We start from the raw sequence: 23,859 nt of genomic DNA, 5'->3' as shown, positions 1-23,859 counted from the left end.
TGAACAGCAAAAATATATACATGTGTTTTAAATAATTTTTTAATTGTTGAGGCAGTAATACTTGGTTCATGGAACTGCAATATACAGAGAGGTGAAATAAATAGCTTATATATATATAATATATATAATATAGCTGGTTTTAAAATATTCCCTTATCATTGGTGTACTAGGTCATTTTGTAGTCACTTGAATGTATTTAGCAGCATTCTCCAGAACTGAGCATAATGCAGGATCACAGAGCCGTGACACCTTATGTCGTCAGAAAGGTTACAGAAGATCGATGCGTCGAGAACTCCACGGAAACTCAGTCACTGCGGCACACACCATCTTGTCTCGGTCCAGCTTGCAGCAGACAATAAATAGATTACTGCAAAACTGGCAATTTTCAGGGCAGGGTCTCAGTAACTTTGGGAAAGAACTTTGGTTTTCTTTGGTTTTATTTATTTATTTTTAATAATTACTTTTTCCTCTGGGGATATGCTTGAAAAGTTGTCCTTTCCAAAAAGAGAAATAAGCACCTGTGTGTCATCAACAACAAGAAGTCAATTTAAATAGAGCAGTTCATTTTGTTTTTCAAGTCACAATAAATCCCTAACAGCTTTTCCCCAGCGTTTGCCATCTAGTCTTTTATTAATTTTTTTTATTTTTATTTTTTTTTAAACACAATGTACAAAAATAGAGCTTCTTCCTTATTTTTAATGTAAAAATATTCCTCTGGTGCAGTTTTTTTTTGTGGTTTATTATTGTGACACTGTTTTGTCTATTTTTAACTGGGGTTGGTGGGTCGTATTCTCTTAGTCCTCTTGGTGACTGTTGTGTACTTGAAAGGTTTCTGTATCTCCACTTGCCCCTTTGGGTACCTCTTCATAAAATGTACATCTTGCTGGTTCTCCCGGGTCTTGGGCCCTTTTCGTGGCCTCCCTTTTTTGGTGAATCCAACATACCAGCCTGAATATTTTGCTGACATCAGTGCCGTATAGTTGTTTTCTAGGACTTTTTCAATGAAGACACACTCCTTGCTGGTGCCATCAGGCTGAAAAAGAAAAAAAAAAATCATTAATCATTATCCAAATGCAAGCACAGTGACCAAAACCCAATTTGGCATAAATAAAATCATCGCATCTGGACTCTGGTTTTGGTTCAACATTGATAATCGGAGCAATAACAAACATCAGCTCAAATAGAAATGATTAAAAAACATAAGATCACTCATTATGTGTTTTTTTTTTTAAGTACTTCTGTCCGAGGGGAGATTTTTCAAAGACAACAGTTTATCCAGTCCAGCTCCTTCAACTGCAAGCAAAGCAAGACATTTCGCTTTGCGTATTCCACTAGCAAGGAGGATGAATTGAGCTTGTTCCAGGGAAACCCCATACAAGATCAGGGGAAGAAAAAAAAAAATTCACATGGGCCAAACAACAGTGCTTCTGCTACTACTGCTCACTTTTGATATATTTCCAAAAATACCTTATAAGCTGTGTCCACAACTACCTAAATCCCTCTAAAATTATTATAAGTCTTGCTCTAAGCTTTCTGAGTGCTTTGAACACTCCCCCAGCCTCCCAGGCATGACAGCAGGCAAATAAATGACGCATGGGGCTCCTGGAACGAGCCGACCCCACTTGGATTCCCATGTTGGAGCAGCCCCTTCAGGATGGGTCTGCATCCTACACACCTCCTGCACCCCAAAGCCAACGAAGCTTGGGGACAGCTTAGGGACAGCGGTGCCCTGAGCACCACATCCACCCCACAGCACGCCCCTAAATTGCTTGCCTCTTCACAGAGGGAGCCAGGACTGAATGCAGCACTGGAGGTCAGATGCTCCTGAGTGTGAGAGCTGTTCCCTGACCACCTGGGAGCAAAACGCCCGCAGTGCCAGGACTATTCAGACGCAGCCTAATGCAAACACACCTCCCCGTCACTGCCACGGGCCCGTGATGGGACAGCACCCAGACCTCAAACCGCTCACTGGTTTGAGATTTTGGCAAGATGGGTTCTCCTCAGCTTGGAGGCTTTCTGCCAGTCCCAGAACTGGATTCGGAGTGTGACAACATATCAGTCTCGGGTTGGATTCAGGACTCCAATCTGCACAGCACTCACAGCACTGGAGGGGGTTCCAGCATCACCCAACAGCACGTTTAAGTTGTTATGCACAGCAGAAATTCTTCTCACCTGCAGTCCTCTGCCAGAAGACATGTTTTGTCCTTTAACTGCTGATTTACTGGTGTGCACCTAGACCACATCACACACTGAGTGCCTCCTGCACCAGCGCTTTGTTTTAGGCATCAGAAGATATTATGTAGATACAGGCTCACTTCAGCCCTGGATATCGTATGAGCCCTGTGTGTTTTACAGACTCTGCCCAGCAAAGTCAAGTAAGGGGCTTCGGGTACTGCAGGCCCGTGCTTATGATTAAACTCATCCCTCTCCACACAAACACCCCGGTGCCAGACCTTTCTGTCCCTGGGGGAACAGAGAAGCAACAGTGGCCAGCCCCTCCTCACAGGGCTGCTGTGGGCACGATGCTGGGGGAACGAGCCCCTTCCCCACGGCCAGCTCCGTGGGGCCAGGCTGCTGCTGCATCCTGAAAGCCTCCCTGAAGCCCTGCACACCCGCAGCAGCTTGGTGCACTCCGGGGGAGCTGGTGTGCAGGGGCAGGAAAGAAGCACCAACAGTCCAAGCAGCAACATGTGGTGCTAACCTAGAACCATCCTGTCTAAGGGGGTTCGTTACCACACGTAGGTCTCATTAAGAGCGCAGGAGAGATCCCAGCAAGTTCTGCAACAACAGAACAGGACGGTAACAGGCAGAAGGTTTGAAAAATGGCACCGGATGACTTCCTCTAGCATCAAACAGCTAACCCGGGGTCTGCACGCCTACGGGGACAGAGCCAACTGTGCCATACAACAGCAAACTCCATCCTGGGCCAGGCACAAAGGTCCTAATTTCATCATCCGCAATCTGAAGGTTACAAATGCATTAATGAATGGCAGAACTAGGCGAAGCACTGTGGTTTCAGTTCCTGGGGGGGTCATTCTCCGAGCCCTGGGTTTGATCAAAGCCACATGAGTGGGGAAGGGGGAAATCAGTTGACACCACAGGGTTCCACCAGGTTTCAATGTGAGGCCATAAAACCAGCCCCAGGTTTCTCAGGGCTCAGCCCACTAGAAACCTTTCACCAATGAATGGAGAACTTTTAAACAATACCATGGCTGGCTTTCAAATCCACCCAAAACCAGGTGCTGATGAACCGACCGAATTTGTACTGCAGGGGCAGCAGGTAATTGGAACGGCTGTTTCCCTCGCGCTTGCAGAAAGGTCCTGGCTTTGAGCCCTGACCTTGTTGCTAGGAGAATTGAGGCGTTTTCATGCAATTTGGGAGGTTTCCGCTTGCACTGCAATGTCAGTTTCTCATGGAAAACGAAGACTGGAATTAAAAGAAAACGTGTGTGTAGGAGGGGGAAGTTATTCTATTCATAACAGAGAAGTATTTACTTATACCTTCAAATTTGCCGACAGAGGCTAAGACGGAGACAGGAGGTGTAGGAATAACAAGGTGCAACTTCAGGCCAACCTCAGGGCTAATTTGAAGTAAACAAGGTACACGAGATAAAATAACTTCGTTCTGGAAGAGGAAGAGCTAAATGATTTGATAACATGAAATTACAGCAACATTTACAAGTACTTCAAGATAAATCAGGATAAGGACCTTGCTCTTCCCCAAACAGAGCATTCCTGTACGTGCTAAGACATGTCAGAGACAGACAAATGATTTTCAAATACTTACAAGATGATTTTACAGCATCTGTTATAATCTCCAATAGAGCATAAATCACTCACACACGTTACCTACACCATGGAGAGCTGGACCCACAGTAATCTATTAGGGCAAAATAACAATTTGTAAGGGTTTTCAATATTTTCTGTCACCTTGTTTTTATCAGGTGTCAATCATTTCATCACATCCCCATTAAAACAGCAGCCCAAAACTCATGGAGACTGCTGCCTCGGTCCTTCTCTCCTCTGTGGGAGAGAAGGATGGAAGAGAAAAGGGAGACAGCTCTCACCACGTGTGAGTGGCTTTCAGGCCAAGACAGCCGGTGACAAGGCAGCCTGCCCTTCTCTGAAAGCTCTTGATGCAGTTCTTTGCCACCAATATGGGGCTGCAACCTCTCCTGCAACGTCAGCGGGGAGATGCTGCCAAGCTGCATTTCATACATACTTCACTGTCAGGATGCACCTTGCAGAGCACTCACCCTTCAAAACACAGAGTTTTATCTTTTGAACTGATTCTTTAAAATAAACATGACTTCTTGAGAGCCTCGCAGCTGGGCAGGAGCTGCTGAGCAGCAGGGGAGGACCTGCACCCAGCCCCAGTGCCCTGGCAGCCCCTCGGAGCAGGGCTGGCATGAGGGATGCAGACAGACAGAATGCAGGGAGAGGAATCCACCCGCAGAGCTCCCAGCTGAGACCCTGCCCCAGGAGGACACAGACATCAGCAGCACTGAGGCTGCTCCTGTCTTTTACTCTCCTGAGGCTGAGGAGCGGGGCTAGCTCAGCCAGAGGTGCTCAGTCCCTTTTGCCTCTGCAGCCTGCTGGCACCTGCCTGCCTGGAGGAGGTCAGTCTGCAGGCAGTTATGTGAATAAATGAAGTTTTAAAGAGAAAAGCTCAATACAGTATAATGGCTTAGGCCTTTCTCCTCCTTTTTTACTGAAAGCAGAGTGTGTACAGCATCCCCACCCTGCAGGAAGCATCCCTGCCCAGCAGGACCGCCAGCCCCACGCGGGTGCTGTGCCCCAACTCCCTTGGGACCAGTGGCTGTGACACAGCCCACAGCTACCTCACAGAAAGGGCTGCGGGACTGAGCCTCAGTCTTGCACCAACACCAGTGCTCAGCTCCTGAGACCTCAGCTCTTTCCATAGAAATAAAGATTTTTATTTTCTAAACACACCCCCAATCCCTGTGAGACGACCCGGGAGCTGTTAGCCAGACTTGAAATAAACTTCTTCCAAAATGCCTGACCTAAAATCCACCCTCCACAGAAAACTCTCAAGCATCAGGCAGGCCTGCAAAGAGGTGACAGAGAGCACAGCCCTGAGGGTGAAACATGGACAGACCCAGTGAGGTAGGCAGCGTGCAGCCGTGGCTTCAGCGGGGCATCTCCAGGAATTCACAGCCGGGCACCAGCTCTGGATGCGCCCAGCGGCGTGGCAGTGAGCTGGAGCTGTGGCAATCTCTTTATCAAGCAGGGCTCGGGCAGCAGCAGCCGCTCCAAGTCCAGAAGGGGATCTCTCTGCTGCGGAACTGTTTATCTACCCCAGGCCAGCTTCACCCCGCGTGTAGCGGAAGGCCGCGGAGTTAAGGGAGCTGCATGTGAGCCAGGGTCTCTCCGAGTGCCACGAACTCACCAACGAGGAGCACTGGATTGTTTGTGCAGAGCATTTGGCGACAGCCTCCCCAGTATTAAACGTGAAACATGTTGAACTGACACTAAAGCAGAATTAAGTGCCAAAGCATTTGCTGCTTCTACAATTACACTCCGGAGCACTGTGGTGCTCCTTCTCTCCCGCTCTCCTTTTTTATGACCCAACTTGGTCTTATTGTAGTTTTGCTTTCTTGTTTTAAGTTCTCCAAATGGAAAGGATCAAAGGGCTCTTTGTTGTTGTAGCAGGAGCGCGGCTCTGAGCGAGGCATTACTGCCACTAACAGCTTGCTGCTCAGGGGGAATTCGCGGGAGCCTCTGTGCCACCAGCCTGAGCCAAAGCATTAGCAGGTGCAGCAGCCGCCTCCTCCTCCTCCCTATTAGCCCGCAACACTAAGCCACCTGAGCAGCTTTTTATGGGAAAGGGAGGCCAGGGCAGGTTTTCTCATTTATGCTTCACAAATCTGGCTCAGTGGGCACCGGCAAATCCAAACTTCCTTGGCTTTTACGGCAACAATAAGCTTGCACAAACGGCTCGGATAACGACACGGAGCAGTGAGAGATGCCTCCAAAAACTGAAAGGTTTCTCTGTTCGCAGAGATCAGGGTGCAAATTAAGCCCTGTGAGTAATGCTGTGTTAAGCTGTTGTTCGCTAAGCTTATGTTAAAACACCTCCCTCCCCTCCCCACCAAACCATGCTGAAATTAGGAGCTCATGGAGTAAGGCTGGGGTGACCGAAAGCACTGGTGATGGGCTGCAAATAATGACAAACAAGCAGCCGTATGAAACGTGCCTGTTAGGACCCAGGAATGCTGGCTTGGCACAGGATGCTGTGACACTCAGCGTTTCAGGAGAGACGGGGATGACTCCCCTAATTATCACCTCCCTGCAAGTTCAGCCCCTCCAGGCTCTAAGTGAAATCATGGAGACACGAGCCCCCCATGCAGAGCCAGGACCCAGGAGGAGGGAAAGCTGCTACTCAAGCAAAAGGTGTCCAAGTGGGACACTTGCCTACCTTTTTTTTTTCCAGGAAAATCCCTGAAAACAGACCTTTTCTGCATCCCTCCCTCCCCCTCTGCAGACAGACGTTTCCCAAGCCGCGCTACCCCACGGTGCTGGGCTCTCACACCACCCCAGGTGAGAGGTCCCCCCACGGAGCACAACAATTATTTCAAAGGCTTGCTGAGAATTCCCTTTTAATGCTGGCACTGTTAGATTCGCGCGCCACATTATACAGAAGAAATCCTGCCCTTTGTTTTCTAAATTTCAGAGCAGTGACAGCATGGAAGTCTTACGTTTTCAGGAAATGTCCAGCTCAGGACTCCCAAAGAGCCTCCCTGACCATCCCCGGCTGAGGACCAAAGGCCAGTGCACCTAGCATCACCCTATAAAACCCCAGAGCAGTTTACGCAGCAAGTACGCAGTGGCATGTGATTTTCAGCAAGCATATTACTTCAGTGTTTTTGCACCAGCTCAGCTCAAAGTCAAACAGATGGGCAGCACACAGAGCCTCCAGACTCGCCCCACATGGCTCGGAAAATCCCGAGCGGAGGAAGGTAAGGCAGGAGCTATGTTAACGTAGCAGCTTTTAGCACTGCCACCTCTCCCCCTTCACACGTACACCTTTTAAACGCAGGTCAGAAAGCGTGACAAACGAGGCGGGCACAGCAGCTGGCAGCCACAACCCCAGAAATGCTGTAGGAGAAGTCCCCCCCACAGCACGGCAGATCCCAGTGCTCCGGCTGCCGGTAAGCTGGGCGCAGCCACACTCGTGCACTTTATAGGCATTATCGGGACAGATCTGTCAAAAGCATCCTGATGCTCAGCATCCAGGATTTATGGCAAGGACTCCTGACCACAGAGACACCTCTTGACCCAAATGCATTCTTGCTCCTAGACTGGGCTGTAAATCAGGGAAGCTGCATCTATAACTGCCAAGAGTTACTCAGCTCCATGCGCGTTTCCTCCAGCTCTCTGGCCTCTGAACCTGCACAATCCTCTGAGGAAAATACTTAGGAGTCATGATGGGCAGTTCAATAAAAGTGTCTGCCAGAGCACCGGAGAGGTTAATTACGTACATAGGACATTTAAGTGCATGCATAAAGCAGGGGAAGTAATGCAAAAATCTCCACAGAGGCGATTCTCCAAAGAAGGTGCATCTGCATTTGCAGGCCCAGTTTCAAACTAGTTTTGCCCATGTTTTGCACCTGCCCATACACTGTGGGCACTCCTGAAAGCAAATATGGGCAAATAAATGCAAATATGGGCACAGTCTTGCTTGTGAGGGATGGGACCTGCAGGCTTTGCAGAGCCCTGTCCTGCCCAGCTGCCAGACACAGCACAAACTGCAAGAACCAAGGAAGGAAGGGAGGGTTTACAAGTTTTTCTTTCCTTCTACATTTCACTCAAAAACTCCACTTTTCTAACTGGTATCTGCTGAGCAACCCTCGTACAACCCTTAAAGAGCATTTTGTCACAGGAGAAACAGAAGGATACGGAGATGAAATAAGTACTTGTAGGGGTGAACCCAGCAAGACTGTGGCTGTGTCAGGACATGCCTCCTAACCTGCTGCTTCTGTCACAGGCAAATTTATTGCTAACAGCATGGCAGGGAGGCACATATCCATAATTGGAGCAAATTAGGATGGCTTCATCTGGAAAGATGCACATTTGGTTAATAGAAATTCCTAACTGCATCTCAGAGAACTGTGTGTACTTACTATTAATGACAAGAAGTGTCAATCACTCTTTAAATGAATTTTATGAAAACTTAGGAGGATGTAATTTAAGTGAGTACTTTGGGTCTCCTGCAATAGGAAGCTAGGCTTCAGGAGATGTGAAACTACAGGCAGGTTTCAGACATGACATCTGAGCAGATCTGTGACATCCACCATTGCACCTACCTGATCCAGCTGAATTTACGCTCCTAGGTGCTAACTGAAGGAAGACGTGGGAAGGTATTGCTACCCATCCATACAAAGCACCACCTGTTAGGTTATATGCAATGCTGGGCTTCATTTTAGAGCAGCCTCCACTGAGACCCACAGGCTAGTTCTGAACTTTCTGTATGAGGTATGTAAAAGCAGCGCCATCCACCCTTCATTATATGGTGACCTTTGCCACCACAGGAAAACTTAAATACTTTTGATTAAAACATCAGGTCTAGACAATAACTGGAGAAAAAAAAAAAAAAAAAAAAAGCCAGACCAGAGCAGCTGCTGACCTCATAGTAGGCCTGCTACATCCTACATTTACACACATTAAACAAACATGTACCGACTTTCTAAGTTGCCATTTCAAACAGGCACAATCCTATTCAGCTGACATTCTGGTAGTGACACCAGTTTCCCTGGGGTGAGTTTAAATCAGCGGAATATAGGACCAAGAAAGGTCATTGATTATCTGCAGAATGGCATTAGTTCTGTTCACATCAAGTTATATTGCTAAGAAAAAGGAGAAGCCCACACTCAAACCAAGTGCTATCCATAAACCATCGAGACTTGCTCCAGCCTGTGAATGACAAACTGTAAACAACAAATGTAAAAAAACGTAACTGCGAACAATGCATGAAAGGCTTTTAAGACTTGTTCTCCTTTAGGAAAACCTAATACCATCCTTTAAGCACCCAAAAGACAGCATAAGAACATGTCAGGGACAAAAACATACTTAAGCAAGATATTCTTTTCATTGCCTTAACAATGGTATTGTAATGGCCACACCAAATGGACTGTCTTTTGCTGCTGTTGAAGCATAGCTTTTTATTCTCCACTAACGAATTAGACTCTGTGCTCACTTCACATCCAAAAACCACTTGAGAGCCGAGCAGAAACAGTCCTTGAGCAGCTGGATCCACCTGACTGCACATCTCAACTGCATCCCCTTAGGGAAGACAAGACCACATTGCTTTGTTCCTTGTTAAATACATCAGCGTATTTGCAAAGTAACATTTAGAAGAAATATCACCCCATCTTAAAGGCTCTCAAGACCAAAAAAATTGCATGTGGGACACAAGATGATCTAAGGAAAGCAATTAAATGCAATTTGATACAAGCGTCTGCACAAGGCACATGCAGCACACCCTCTCCACCCAAACAGGGTGAGGCATGACCAGGGCTCACCAGGGATGATCACCCCCTCTCAATAATTTTAATTAATGTTTAACCCTAGGGAACTGAAATACTCCAACGTGACACACAGCTGCAATCACCAAGAAACACAGACGACAGGATGTTAGCAGCTTTATGGTGACACTTGCTCCTTGAACACAGAAAGGATTAAATTAAATTATCACATAGCTTTCAGGAAGGTGGCATTTTTTGCCCAGAAGGGAATATACAGCTTTCTGCCACAAGCTAAGAAAAAGCTTTAGATGTCAAGCTCGCAAGCCTGGTCTGCAACATGAACCCTGACTTTGCAAAACTCCAGTCTGAGAGACAGAACTGGTAGTACTTAAGATAATAAATACGTAAGGTTTTCTAAAGGGAAACATGAGGTTTGCTAAAGACGAATTGCAAGAAATCTGTGAACTTATTACACAGCTCTCTGGTGACCAGACAGACAACTGGGACTCCATACCATAAAACAAGAAAAAAATACCTTTGTAAAACAAAAGGACAAGTGGTTGTCAAAAGGGACCTACCTTTTGCTTTTTTTTTTTTTTTTTTTTTTTTTTTGAGCAAGCACCTGACTTAAAGTAGTGTGCCATTACTGAGAAACCTAAGTTAACAGGAGATGCTGACACATGTCTCCAACATGACTACGATGGCCTCTTGACCACCTGGCCTGACCTGTGAAATGATGTATCGAGCACCAGTCCCATCTTGCATGTTTTCACTACCAGCCGAGGAAGCCCTGGCTCACAGGGCGCACAGCGGATGCCACAGTTTGGTTAAAGCAAAACCTGTCTTTGGTTAGCCTCAGAGAATCAACATCCACCTGAGGTTCTTGGAAGATTGCATCAGGTGAAGGTAACACAGCAGGACTTAGCACACACTTTAATACCCACATTATTCTTTTCAGATGCTAGATACCCAACCCAAAAAATGTGAGTGCTCTGCCAGGCAGAGCAGCTAGATCGGAATCCAAGCCCAGCAGCATCATGCATGCTTAAATGTGCTTAATAACGTCAGTCTATGAAACCTGTGAGCTAAAGCCATCGGACCATGCAGGTAAAATGAACACTCAGCAGCCAGTGCTTTGAAATCTCGGACAACTGAGCAGCAAAGGGAAGACATTGGTAAGCTGCCTATGTGGTGGCATAAAGCTCTGTCCGTGCAGTGCCACGAATACCACAACCCTCTAGGTCAAACAGCCTTCAGAGGTTTGGCATCCAAGCGTACATACACAAACACACCCCGAGGCCAGAATCTGTTAAGAATTGATGCAGTTTTTCACCATTTACGAAATAAAGACATCTTCTCCACATAAGCAAGTTTATTCCATCTCTTCAATGTCTCCTGCACTGAGTGAGCTCAAACACCTCCAGCAATTCCTGGCTATCCCCATCCTCTGCGCAAATTTCCCAAGCCTCATGGCTGTTCAGTATTCGTCACCATCCACAGAACTGCTCTCCTGCCTCTGAATACACGGAGCTTCAAAATGACTCTGCTCTCCCTGCATCACCCAGACCTGCTGCTCACCACCCCACAACGCCACGGAACATCTAAATTCCTTCCACAGCATTCATTCCCGGCATCATTTTCCCCTTTCTTTTTCACCTCCAGAGAAACTTTTAAGTAACACCCTGCTGTAAACAAATTGCCAAAAACACAGACCCAGGACAAGGCCCATTGCTAACAGCAAACATTAACGCCGCAAAGGCCCAGTTAACTCACACAAACCCTGACCACTTTGAAGGAACCACTGAGCACCTAAGTCTATTTGCTTTTGTGCCAAGGCAGCCTCAGTGTAATAAACACTGGAAAGTAGTTTCACTGGGTTCAGCCATAAATGGCTTCTTGGGAATCATTACACGGTCGTGCCATTCAGAGCAGGGATTCCTGGAAAAGCCGGGCAACGCTCGGCATCTGAAGGCTGCCCCAGGCGGCCCTCAAGGACAGGAGTTGTTCCAGCGTGGCTCCTGCCCGCTGGGTGTGCAAACCCAGAGCAGCCCTCAAGCTGAGATGCTCCATCCCCATGCCACCTACAGCTTCAGAATGGAGGGTAAAAATCATCACAGCCCATTAGGGAAGGTGCATAATGGAGTCTGGCTGGCTTCAGAGAAGTTCCACAACACAATTATCGTGTGTCTGCATAACTTGAAACGGTACAACAGCAACGTCCCTGTAACAATGTCTAGCAGCCCCTCCAACACCTCTCCAGCACTGCAGAGATGTGAAACTGCAGCAAGCGAACCAGATGCAAATACCCCCAGCATCCACAGAAGTTTGAATGCAATGTTTCAGTTCACCCAGCGATAGGAAAGGAACAGCCGTGAAAGGCTGCAGTGTTACCAAAAGCTTTGTGGTCTGGGGGCTGACAACAGAGGAGGGTGATTTTAGCTTCCACTTGTGCTTTTAATTTTATGAGAATCTCAGCTTCTAAGTTTTCAGAACAACAAAAAAAAATAATCGAAATTTTCTCCACTGGTCACAGAAAAAAAAAAAAAAAAAAGTCTTCTTAGGCAAATACAGAAGACTAATCGCTCAATGGGAGGAAAACTGGCATTGTTTTCTCAATGGTTTCAAGACCTTTGCAGTCCTGGAGGCTCTGAGTCAGGATTTTTGGGCACTTGTGGTTGGTTTCAGATCAGGTCCATATTCCAAATACAAGAGGGTTAGAGGTTGGTTGGCTCCAGGTTCTGCTGGGGGTGTTTATTTAGATGACTAAAACTAAAACTCAAAGGGGAATAAAAGCTTGGGAACGACTCATTTTAAAAAAGAACCAATTCCACCCTATATGAAGAACCAGATTGCAGTCCAAAATGAGATCTGAGCGAGATCCAGCAAAAGCCATGTCAAGTTTTGTTTGCAAGTGAGATGCCAAGTCAGAACAGTTTATGATTGAACACATCACAAAGAGATCCGCAAAACGCCTGTTATTAAACCTGACACTCCACTGTTCCTGCTTGTGTTTTTGTTGCCAGTTCAGCATTCAGCCCTAGAAATCATTAGGTTTTATAAGTCCCTTTTCCAAGCAACCCGAACACTGTGCAACTCTGGGAAAAATTCCGGATAAGCATCAAAGCTGTGTGAAACTCGGAGTCCTGCCCCAAATCCAAGATGCAGTTAGGCACGGTTTTCAATATACAAGCTGGGGAGTGCAAGCACCTCATCTGCTGGATCTGAGGACCAACCTACCAACCCCTAGATACACGAAACTGCTGAGTAACAGAGATCACAGCTGGCAGAGTGCCCCCCTACCACACCATGCACCTCCAGAGCAGCTCGGCCCATCTTGGCAGCTGTGACAAGCTCTGGCACAGGGAGGGACCAGGGAAGACCCAGGACCACGAAGGACATCCTCAGGTAGGCAAATGGCCCCAGTCTCTGAGCCCATCCGTGACCATCTTTGTTCTCAGGCTCGTGCAGACCCTTGGCTTTACAGAAACAAATTGTTTGCCCACAAACAATTTTGCCCCTTTGTGTTTCAAAGGTGGCTTTTCAAGAAAGCTCGCCCTCAGTCTTGACCTTGTGTCCACCCAAGTCAACTGGTGAAAAAGTGGATCCAAACACACTAACAAGGCTTTGGAGAATCCACCTGGTGTCTCCCAGCCAGGTAAGTCCCCTGTCCTACAAAGGGTGGCTCCCAGAGAATAACCCCGAGCCCTTGTAACCCAACATGCTCCTTTTCCTGCAAGGCCAGGGGTGTTATAGAGGGCCAAGACTGCATGCAAAGGCCGTAACAAGCGCCTTCACTCTTTGATGCTGTCAGAGGTTTTTTTAGCCAACTTTCCTGACTAAACACACACATGCTTCAAGAAAACCCCTATTTTAAAGCTGTAATGTAAACAACCCCAAATTATTACTATCCCCTAAAGGCTACTGCTGGCAGGAATCAGTGATAAAGCTCTGCCAGAGCAGTCTGGCATCTAGCAACAATTTGTTTGTTGTCCTGCAAAAATACAGAGAGCCTTGCCATATGGTATTAGCAACTTTCTGGTAACATTAAGAAATATATTGGCTTGGAAAGCAGTTATCACACCAGAGAAAGCCTTACGTTTCTGAGGCAGGTCTATGCTGTAAGCGGCATCAGCGTGGCCGTGGCAGTCAGAGGAGGGAGGAGAGGCAGAACTGTGCCACCTCCAGCCCCAGAGCTGATAACCGGACCCTGGCACTGCCTTGCTGCAGGGCCGAGAGGAGCTGCACTGCAGTGCTCATCTGTGCTTGGTGACTGCCACGAGGGTTTCAGCATGGCAGGCACAGCAGCAGCAAATTTATCCCCAGGAAGCCCCCGCGTTACCTGTCATTGAGCAGAAGCAATGCTCCAGCCACCCCAAATAGCCAGCGGGGTTCCTACCTTGCCACAAGCAGCTCTTTCCCACCGTTCAAATTAAACAAAGGGAAAGCGGAAATAAAAGCAAGCTCATTAAATTGTTATTTTTTTCCCAAATAACGCATAAATATTGTAATGATTTTCTGAGGATGTTTGTATATGGGGTCACTGAGGATTTTTGAAAGGAAACCAAAACAGAGATGGTGCAAGTCAGCATGTGGTTTTAGTGGGAAACTGCCCATTTTATAGCATCCCATAAACTTTGGCTTCAATTCTTCTGAAGGAGCTGAACTGATATAAATGAGAAGAGGCTTCTGGGGACACAACTTGTTTCCAGATTTGACATGCAGTGCGCTTTTCTGTCTGGCAGTTGTGTCGAGGAAATCATCAACCAGAAACACTCGGTCATCACAGCCATCTAGGAAAAAGAGCTGCAGCTTTTCTCATGCTTTTCACAACCACCACCACTCCCTGCTTTCCCTTAACATAAATAAACTGGCAGGGGATGATACTTGGGACAGACCCCCTTCTACTGCTTTTCTAACTCCGCCCCTATTTTTGGAGTTTCCTCCATAGCCACGTCCTGCCCCAGAACAAGGGCTCGCCCCCATTTACAGCGGCACTGGATCTCCTGCAGGCTCACAGTGTCATGAGCACGGCAGCACTACACAACAGACCAGTGACAGCAACCACGTTGTCCTGACAATTCCTGTGCTCAGAGCCCCATCCCACCCTGGAGAGAGGGCCCCAGCACCTGCCCCCCGCTTCTCCTTCCTGGAAGGGTTGAAGAAGTGTCTCCAAGCACTGAGAGATGGAGCTGTGCTCAAAATGCAACCAACAAAGAGTGAGGAACAATATTGCTGTTGGATCCGGAAAATACACAACCCAGCTAAGGCGAACCAGCCGTGGAAGAACATCAGTGGGAGTGCTTGGAGCATCTTCTGAAGAAATTTCTGGATCAAATCTAAGACATGCTCAGCCCTTTCCCCATTCTTCTCAAATCATTTGGATTGCTTCCAGTCATTACTTACCTTCCCTGCTCCTACATATTGCTCTGAAAAAACACGTCTCCCTTGCCATGGTCTACAAGAAGCAGCCTCTACTCCTCCTTCGCAACTTTGCAAGCAGCCAAGGTCCTTTCTCTTCTGCCCTTGTTCAGTCCAAAAAACAGGCCTGTTCCCTCCTCTCCCTTTATAACGGGGAGAGCAGAATACTCCTGGTACGGACACCAGCACTCGTGCAGACCACACTGTGTGATCCAATGGGTGACTGCTGCAGGACCACAGGAGATTCCCTGCAACACTCCCCGGGGAGCAGAAGGTGCTCCAGTCCCAAGGACCAGCCACTGGCACCAGTTGTGCCCGATGCAAATCTGGGCCTCTCGTGGCTCCCATCTCAGACACCCTTCAGAGTAAGTGGTGGAGGGAGGTATCAACCCCTCAAATAGCACCGGGTCTGCTCTGCCACCTTCCAGAAGACACTGATGGATCTTCAAAGTCTGTGTGTTATGCGAGGCAGTGGGGAAATCAGATCAGTGCCTAAAGGAAGGGGCAGAGCTTTGGTAATCTGGTAATGGTGCCAACAGATCCACTTTAAGCTTCCGACAGATCACTGACCTCTTGCAAACACTCTCTTGATGAGAGGGCTGGGCAGAGACAGGCAAAGGAAATGTCTGCAATGTCCCACAACTCTAGATAGCACAAATTTGCAGTAAGGACAGACACAGCAAGAGCAGTTAGAGGTGGCCAAGCTAATTAACAGCCACCTGCTCACATCCTGATCTGCCATTCCTTGCTGCAGAGCTTTAAAAGACTTATCTTTGAAAAGCATCAAGTCCCCACTTCATTGACATCAATATCTCAATGCATGGGATAAAAGAAGTGGAGACAGAGAGAAAAAACACAAAAGGACTCACCAGAAGAACCACAGTTAGCAGCTCAGAGCACCTCCAAAGTGACCATTAGCTCTTCCTACCCCCCAGATTGAATTATTGCAAATATTCAGAGTTCCTGCATTATAAATGAAAAGTCACCTCGTGTGTTTTGCTGTGAACTCCTACGTATGAAAGAAGCTAGTATTTCTACATGTGCTAAAATAGACACCAAATACCCACAGGCAAAAAATATGAAAAAAAAAAAAAAAAATCTTTCTTGGCCCTTCCTTAACATAACACTAAGAACCAACCAAGAAACACAATCCAGTTTGTTTTCCTCTGGTGCAGGCCACCTTTAACAGAAAAGTCACTCCTTGTACAACCCATCCAGTTTTCATAAGCAGCACATAAGAACATTGGTGACCTCAGAAAGTGTGAGCTGTGACAAGAAATACTGTCAGAAGCCTGCCCCACCACCTCTGAGCCCTTTGGCCAACGTTAGCTGTGAACACACATGCAGTAACAAATGAGTGAGAAAACACAAGGCTTTGGGCTCCTGAGAAAGCTTCATCAGATGGCCTACACTCAAAAGAGCTGGCATGAGTGCAACTTCCAATAAATAAATAAAGAAGCCAAAGGCTGCTCTTCTGAACCCAGTGGATTAATCTGTTTGCCTGCAACGTAACCAGCTCCAAAGTGGGGAGCAAGCCCAGTTTCTGGAGTGCTTCGTCACAAGTGCCAGCTGAGAACAACAACAACCTGCTCCCATTTGTAATGCCCATTGTAGGTGATTATGGGAAACAAGAAGGACTAAATTCAAAGCAGGTTTTCAACTGGGGGGGATCCAAAAATGCTGACTGAGAAGGAGAACAAAGCCAGATGGCATATGCTGGTATTGTTAGGGATTATGCAGTGTAAGGCAATAGGAAATGAGCAGAGAAAAAGAACCAATTTCATCCCATGGCTCCTCTGCTGCCAAATGAACATACCGGGGCAACCGTGAAACAATCAGTTTATGGGTTTCATTCCCCTCCACCCCCAGACTGAACTTAAATATTTGTATAAGCTGAGGCGTAACTTTTATCTAATGTTTTCCTTGGGGTTTACTAGCTGTTTAGAGCATTCAGTCTAAAAAGCATTCCCTCAAACTCTTGCCACAAAAAGAGCTGAAACTATGATACTAATTAAAACCACACTCTTTGGTATCAAGAAGACATGCTATTATTTTCTTTTTTGCTCATGAGAAGCTGTTAATATGGGCAATGCGTCTGGAACATTTTCCTTCCAAACGCAATGCTCAGTACCCCCTCCTGCTCAGGTCGGCTGGTTTATGAACTTGTCAGCAGTCTGGGGTGGGAAGGCTCAGATGGCGTATTTACAAGAATAGATTTTTTTTTTTTAATAACAAGCTGTTTGCCAACTTAATGTTATAAAAAGCACATCAAGAAAAAAACAAAAGCTTTATGCTGCATGAAAGGTGACAAGCTAAAGAAATGTCCTGCCTTCTTGCCCAGTGGGCCAAATAAAGGGACTGATGTAGCCAAAATATACTATACATTTTGAAAAACAGCCTCTGACTTTGCCAGGATGCTTCTGGACACTCAGCACATACCGGGAAAGAATGTGGGTGGCAATGTGTACCATTAGTGACCCACACTGGGGTAAAATCCATTAAATAAAATGGTAATATATCATGCTCATTTTAGCCCCATCGAATTTGGATGCTTCTAAGGTCTCCATTACTGTGCTACCAGCACCTCATAAATATTAACATATTTATCCTTACAACATTTCTAAGACACGGGGAAAAATGCTATTATCACAGATAAATGATAGAAAACTAAGGTGTAAAAAAATCAGCGGTTTGGTTTGCGTTCAGTGCAATGTTCAAAAGCATCAGCCTGTATCCCAAGACATCTACACTGAGCCAAAACCAAATCTCTTGTCCAAGATCAAGCAGCGGTGTCCCAGTCAGAGCAGGTAATTACACCGCAGAGGTGCAGGAAGCAGAGAGCAGTGCCCACTTTGGTCCAGCTCTCGCATAACACCACGTATTCCCAAGTCCCCACTGATTTTGAACAGCATCCTGGATGCTCCCGGCGTCACAAGAGCAGATCTTCTGTGAGCTAGGCAGGGCACCACAGCTAGCGGCTGCATCTGAGAGATCTGGGCTCAGTCTCGAAAGAAGCATCTGTAGTGCTTGTGAGGAAAACAAAAGTGGCAGGAAAGATCCTCTGGGGAAGGCACTTGTCCCACAAGTGTCACTCTTGGGACCACAAAAGTAAATAATGTTTCATCAGAGCAATTGGTTTCTGGTTTCTGTTTGGGAGTGTGGCTTTCACTGCTCTGCCTTTGTTGACTCAAAACAAAACTCTGCTTCCCTTTTTCACAGCCACAAAGATGCCAGATTTTAATTTCTGGCGGTGCATAGCGTGGGCAGAGGGGGAGGGGGCCTTTTGGGGGTGTTTGGTGATATTTTAGCTTTGAACAACCTCCTGCCTGCTTAGCAAGCTTCTAGGTTCGCCAACAATACAGAAAAACCGCCTAAGTTACAAAAACAAGTTAATACGTAAAAATATGACTTCAGCAAAGAAGTTAAGCTGCATGGGTGAATATGCTGTAATTTGCTGCATGCTTCCATCGAGCAGGGATCCAAAGTAATAAAATATTCCTGTAATGCTAGAACCAGGAGGCCCAGCCCTAATAAGATGTTCGGATTCCAGTATTAGCTTTGCCACCCTACATCCTGACTCACCACTGAAACGAGTTCTCTGTTGCTACCCTTTCTAGCACATCCCTATGTTTCCTTTCTTCCAATTTCATTCTAAAGTCAGAATTGAATCAGGTCATGAAGTTATCGTGGAGATGTCTGTAACTCTGTCATGCAGAAATGACATCTTTTGTCAATTTCCTCAACCATGAAATGTAAACCCATATGCACCCAAATCATTGCCACAGAAACACGGTGGCTGGCTGCAGATTTGGTTTTATGGATGTGGAGGAGGCTTGGTGAAGCTACGGACTGCCTCAAAATGCCACGTTCCTGCTTTTCATTTGAGGCTGACAGACACAGCTCATACACACCATTACAGCTTTGAGGAGGCTGCTGAAGGTAACAGTCGCTTTACAAATGAATTAATTGGAAACACTTACCTTCCCCACTAGCTTGCCTTTCCTGTTCATGCAAAGGTAGAAGTCTGTCTCCTTCCCTTTGATCCGGACTTGACTGCCAAAAGTGTCCGTTTCCACTAGAAGCTGGGCTTGTAAAGGAAGAAGAAAAAAAAGCATTTACCAACGTGGTCACATGAAGTTAGAGTGTGCAAAGCTGAGCAGCATATCGTCTCATTGCCTCCCCCTGAACCACACCATGCTGCTTGGATGCTCTACAAGGGAACAACTCAAAGAACCATCCCTGCACTGAGCTTCAGACTTGTTACAGGTGCAAGTCTGACACGTCTCCACTGACTCCTGTGCAGATGCTCCAGATTTAATGCCCGTTTAGCACAGAACATGCACGCACACATGTGCACTCCATATGTCCGTGCTATCCCATCAGGAATACAACGCTAGATGCTCTCCTGCACACTGCAGGAGGGTTCTCAGTAAGAAAGTGGATTTAATTCTCATGCAAGGTACAAGACTAGCACGACTAAAATCAATTTCCTTTCCCCACAGGCAGCAGCCCTCAAACGCTTCACAGAAGCATCCCAGCCACACGCTCGTGGTGCAGACATCTCAGCAACCTCCTGAAGATCACTGTGGCAGCTAGTAGGGTAGAAATTCAGCACTGCTTGTTCTGTATGATGAACACCCACGCTCAGAAGTCCTCGGAGCATCTAGATATGTTCCCAGGTCATCTCTGATTTCTTTGTGGCAATCCACTTCTGCCGAGCCCATGACTCATGCTCTAGCTAGGAGAAATATGGTCAATCTCATAATGCCTAGTATTAAGGCTACAATGCTGCTTTGGAGCATTTCCAGCAGCCATGGCAGGGGCTAGATTTCTGCTGCATCTTTATACAGTCCTGACACAATTTTATTTGCAGAATTGGGTCAGGCTGTCACCCAGATGCGTAGCATGCTATCATCATCACTAAAACCTATACACATTCAAATTCAGCATTTCATTCTGTCTCTGATCTAAACACAAATTCCAGTCATGCTCGAGGTTCAGATTCCAAGAATTTCCCTGGAGAGGCAGGAACATGCAGACTGGACATTTTGGTTCAGCTCCATCTCCGATATGCAGGGGAGAAAGTAGACATGGTAGAAACACAATGCAAGAATGTGTAAGTGTCAGCAAGTGCAAATCCACGGTCCTGCTCTGGAAATTCTCACGTTTGTAAGAACTGAGTCTTACCGTAGAAACACAGTTTTTGCCAAACTCTGGAGAATGTTTGATCTGTGCTGCAAAAAGTCACATTCTTTTTGGCATTCATATTTCAAACTTTAAAACCCTCTAAGAGCAAATATGTTCACTGTAAGGATTTACCATGGGGATAGAAATAGGAGTTTGTTTCATTTAAACACATTAATATTTTTCCCACTTGTAAAGTCAGCTTTTGGCTTCTGCAGCAGAGCAAATATCACAAACCTTTAACTCACAGAGGCCCTAAATGGAGTTTTCCCTTTGCAGCTCAGTCACATATGCAAGTTCAAGGTTTGCCAGTTACCAGCTGTTTACATTTATTTAGATATATTAAACCTTTATCACAGGGGATATCTAAAGAACAACTTCTTTCAGACAGCAAATGGGATAACACCTGATTTATACCAGTATAGTACTTGCAAACACACATAAATACGGACATTTATCTCTAAATCTTTCAGAAATGTAATATGTTTTGGGATGGACACCAGCTTGCCAGCAACAGCGGAGGGCTGCAGGCTTTGTGTCTCCACCTGCCAAGGAGGCACCAAACCAGGGATCACCTGCACGCTTAAGTGAGGAACGGCCACACGAACCAGAAATGTTCCACCATAGTAAGGACATAAAGACAAGCAAAGCCAGGATAACAGAGTATGTCACAGATCAAAGACAGGGCTACAGGGGAGGCCGAGCCAACTGGTATGTCCTTTGGAGAACACCCACCACTACAGCCAGCTCAGGGGGGCTGCTCGAATGTGGTGCTACAGAAATGGATCAGGCAATGGCCATTTATCTGTAAAGAACTGACTGTGAAAGACTGACTCCTCACATGAGGAAGGACTGGAGCACTAAATGGTCAATCTGAGAGTGGGAGAACAGCAGCCTGAACGCAAGAGGCAGTTCCAGAGCCAGCACAAGAGATGCCAAAGACTGGCTCATGAAACACCATCAACACCCAGAGCTCCGAGGAGCTGCCTGCAGACCTACAGTGCCAAATCCACCCAGTGATGCAAGCGGGGCCACCAAAGGGCTGTCCAGCCATGGCTTGACAGTTTGCACGCAGGCGAAAACAGGACGCTGCAAGTTTGCCTGTACCACCTGCCCCGCTCCTGCTAGCCCCTGCTCGGAAACACGTCTCAGCTGCAAGGCATCCCATGTCCCCCTCAAGCCTCAGCACTGCTATTAGAACTACTAAGAACAACCCTGAATATCAGATATGGGTCTTGTCCAGCCAAAGGAGAAGCAAATGTTGAAAAACTCTCTATTCTATTCCTCTGCTTGGGCTGCTGTCCTGCCAGACGGTCAGCAACCCACACGCCTCCAGCGCTGGGTGCCCCCTGTGCAAGTCCATGCTGCGATGAACAAACACGGGGCACACCGTCTGCTTCCCCCACCCCCTCGTGCTGCAGCCAGTATGAGTAATATCCAAGCTGATTTTAATTTGAAAAATATCACCTTAAAAAGATGCCGGTTCCCTGCTGTGAAAATTAAAACCATCTGGATGGAGTGATTTCAAATAATTAATCTAGGTCTCCTTTGACACCACTACTAATTAAAATATGATACCTTCCTCCCCCTTTTTAAATAAAGAATTTAAATAAAGTTTAAAGATCTAATAAAATAATGTTATAATTTAGAATGAAATGGGACTCACCTTTCCTGTGGGCTGCAGAGGTTACGCCAGCACCAAAGTCCCTCCCGGATGAGTGCCACCGCATGGACCAAGCAGCAGTGGGTGGGCAAACACCCAGTGCAGCACCACACCAGTAAAGGCACCCACATAACCCCCTGTTCCAACAAGGCTCATCGGCCCCTGCACCTAAAGTCTAGGAACAGGGAGCAGAGGGAAGGAGGCTCAGCAGAAGCTGTGATCCTGGCTGCCAGAGCATGGGCTGAGGCAACTCATGGGTACCGCTTCTGGAGAACCTGAGTCTTAAGATACTGTAAATGTGTTCTTACTTTTAGGTATCCTTGTCCTCCTTTCCTGCAAGAGAGATGAGTCTGGGCTACGGTTCACAACCCAGTTGGTTTCTAGTCTAAGGCACCCTTTAGATTCTCCTTTTAAAAACAGCCACCTAAATGAGGGAGGATTTACCTGTCTCTACCTAAATTCTCTCAACAGCCCAGATAACGTCCATGAAAAACACATTATCTTCCAGACAGCTAAAATCAGCTGGGGTGAATCCCAGCCCTGTAAAAGCAAGGGAACTTTACGTGAGTTCTCGATGGAAATCAGCCACACCAGGCAGGGGCAGTGCCCCCACAGCAGCATGCTGCTCACCCCACTGCACTCCTTACTTTGAGCTCCATTTGCCCCTGGATACACTGGGAAGAGATTACAATCTTTATTTTCAAAAGCCCTGCACTCTAGCCTTCAGATCAGGTATTATTGTTTAAATTCTTTGACAACTAGATATTCTGACATATTTTCAAGGAAAAAAAAAAAAAAAAAAAAAAAAGAGAGAGAGAGACACAGAAAGAAAGGAAAAAAAAAAAAAAAAGATGTCTTTAGAGGGTAAGATCTTCTGCTACATGCTTTTGCCTTATTGGCCCATTTAACCTAAACCTTCCTGAAAACTCCCACTGGAAGAGACTGGAATTCCTCAAATGTCTAGGTGAAAAGGATTACATATATATGTTGAAAAGCTATCTTCCAGCTAAAAAAACACCAAGTCAGGGAGATATGCAAAGGTGGCAGAAAATATGCCGAATTATCTTTCAAATATTTTCTGGGAGTGCAAGGATGGGAGCCAGAAAAGCCCAGGGAAAGAGAAGAGAAAGAGGGCACAGTAAGCACCAGGTTTATACGATATCACAGAATCCTAAGTGCCAGCTAGTTTCAGGTGCAATGGACAGTATAAAGGAATACGCAAGTAAGGTGCAGAAGGACTAGATAATTATGAACATTTCTGAAGAAGCACTGACCATAATCAGAGTAAACCAATTTGCTTCTTCTTGCTCTGGTTTTGCCTTCAAGGAAAGCTAGATGAGACAGAGCCCACAGGCTGGAGGAGTCAGTCTGCTGACGGTCAGCACAGGAGCCCTTCTAACCAAGTCCTCCTATGCTGTATTTGCACGTTCTGAACTAACAATTTTTAAAAGCCTCGAGGCCAGGCTACAATAGTCTGCATCTTCAACAGGCCAGCTAAGGGAGGCTTTCTGGAGAAAAGGACCTCAGAGGGACCAAGATTCCAGGCTTTTGTCCTTTTTTTTTTTCCCATTACAGTCTCACACAATTCCAAGTTGGGAAACTATTCTCAGCATCTGAAACCATTTCCAGTTAATGAAAAGAAAGGATGTATAGATGAACTGATGCTGTGGTCACAGCTCCTGCAATGGAGAACAGCTTTTTACATAGTTCCCAGCACGTATCACATCTAACTCATCCCCTGAGAGTTTCGGAGAAAAAGATTTATTCTCTTGTAGGACCTTCCAGTGAGAAGCCCAGGCTGGCCAAGAGCAAACTGTTCTGCACATCCATGCAGTTTAAGCTAGTTTGAACACTGCCTACCCCTACCAAAAACCATGAATCCTTTTGATTTTATGTATGACCACAACATCAGAGAGAAAGATCCTGTCTCCACTTCACATTCATGACATAACAAAGAAGAAATAATGCCAAAATTACATAAAGTCTGTAGAGTCTAACAAAGCCTGTAGACTAAGGAGAAGTGAGGGAATCTATGCTGCATCCATAATTTTTTATTTGCTCACTTTTATATTCCTCCAAATTGCATCATTTTAAATAGTTATAGCCCAT

General features: G+C 46.3%; 1 protein-coding gene across 2 annotated transcripts in view; it reads right to left on the bottom strand.

Moving 5' to 3' along the window:
• Nucleotides 1–76: 76 nt before the first annotated feature.
• FGF18 (fibroblast growth factor 18) overlaps nt 77–23,859 on the bottom strand; it is a 69,444-nt gene continuing 45,661 nt past the window's right edge. For both annotated transcript variants that reach the window (XM_082771873.1, XM_082771872.1), the window contains 2 exons: nt 18,884–18,990; nt 77–1,033 (listed from right to left, as the gene is read on the bottom strand). In XM_082771873.1, the coding sequence (XP_082627999.1) occupies nt 767–1,033; nt 18,884–18,990 (374 nt within the window). In that variant the 3' untranslated portion in view covers nt 77–766. The remainder of the gene's footprint in view (nt 1,034–18,883; nt 18,991–23,859) is intronic.

This window comes from Aythya marila, assembly GCF_965140915.1.
Source record: "Aythya marila genome assembly, chromosome: 14".
Classification (NCBI taxonomy): domain Eukaryota; kingdom Metazoa; phylum Chordata; class Aves; order Anseriformes; family Anatidae; genus Aythya; species Aythya marila.
This window is presented reverse-complemented; position numbering and strand designations above follow the sequence as displayed.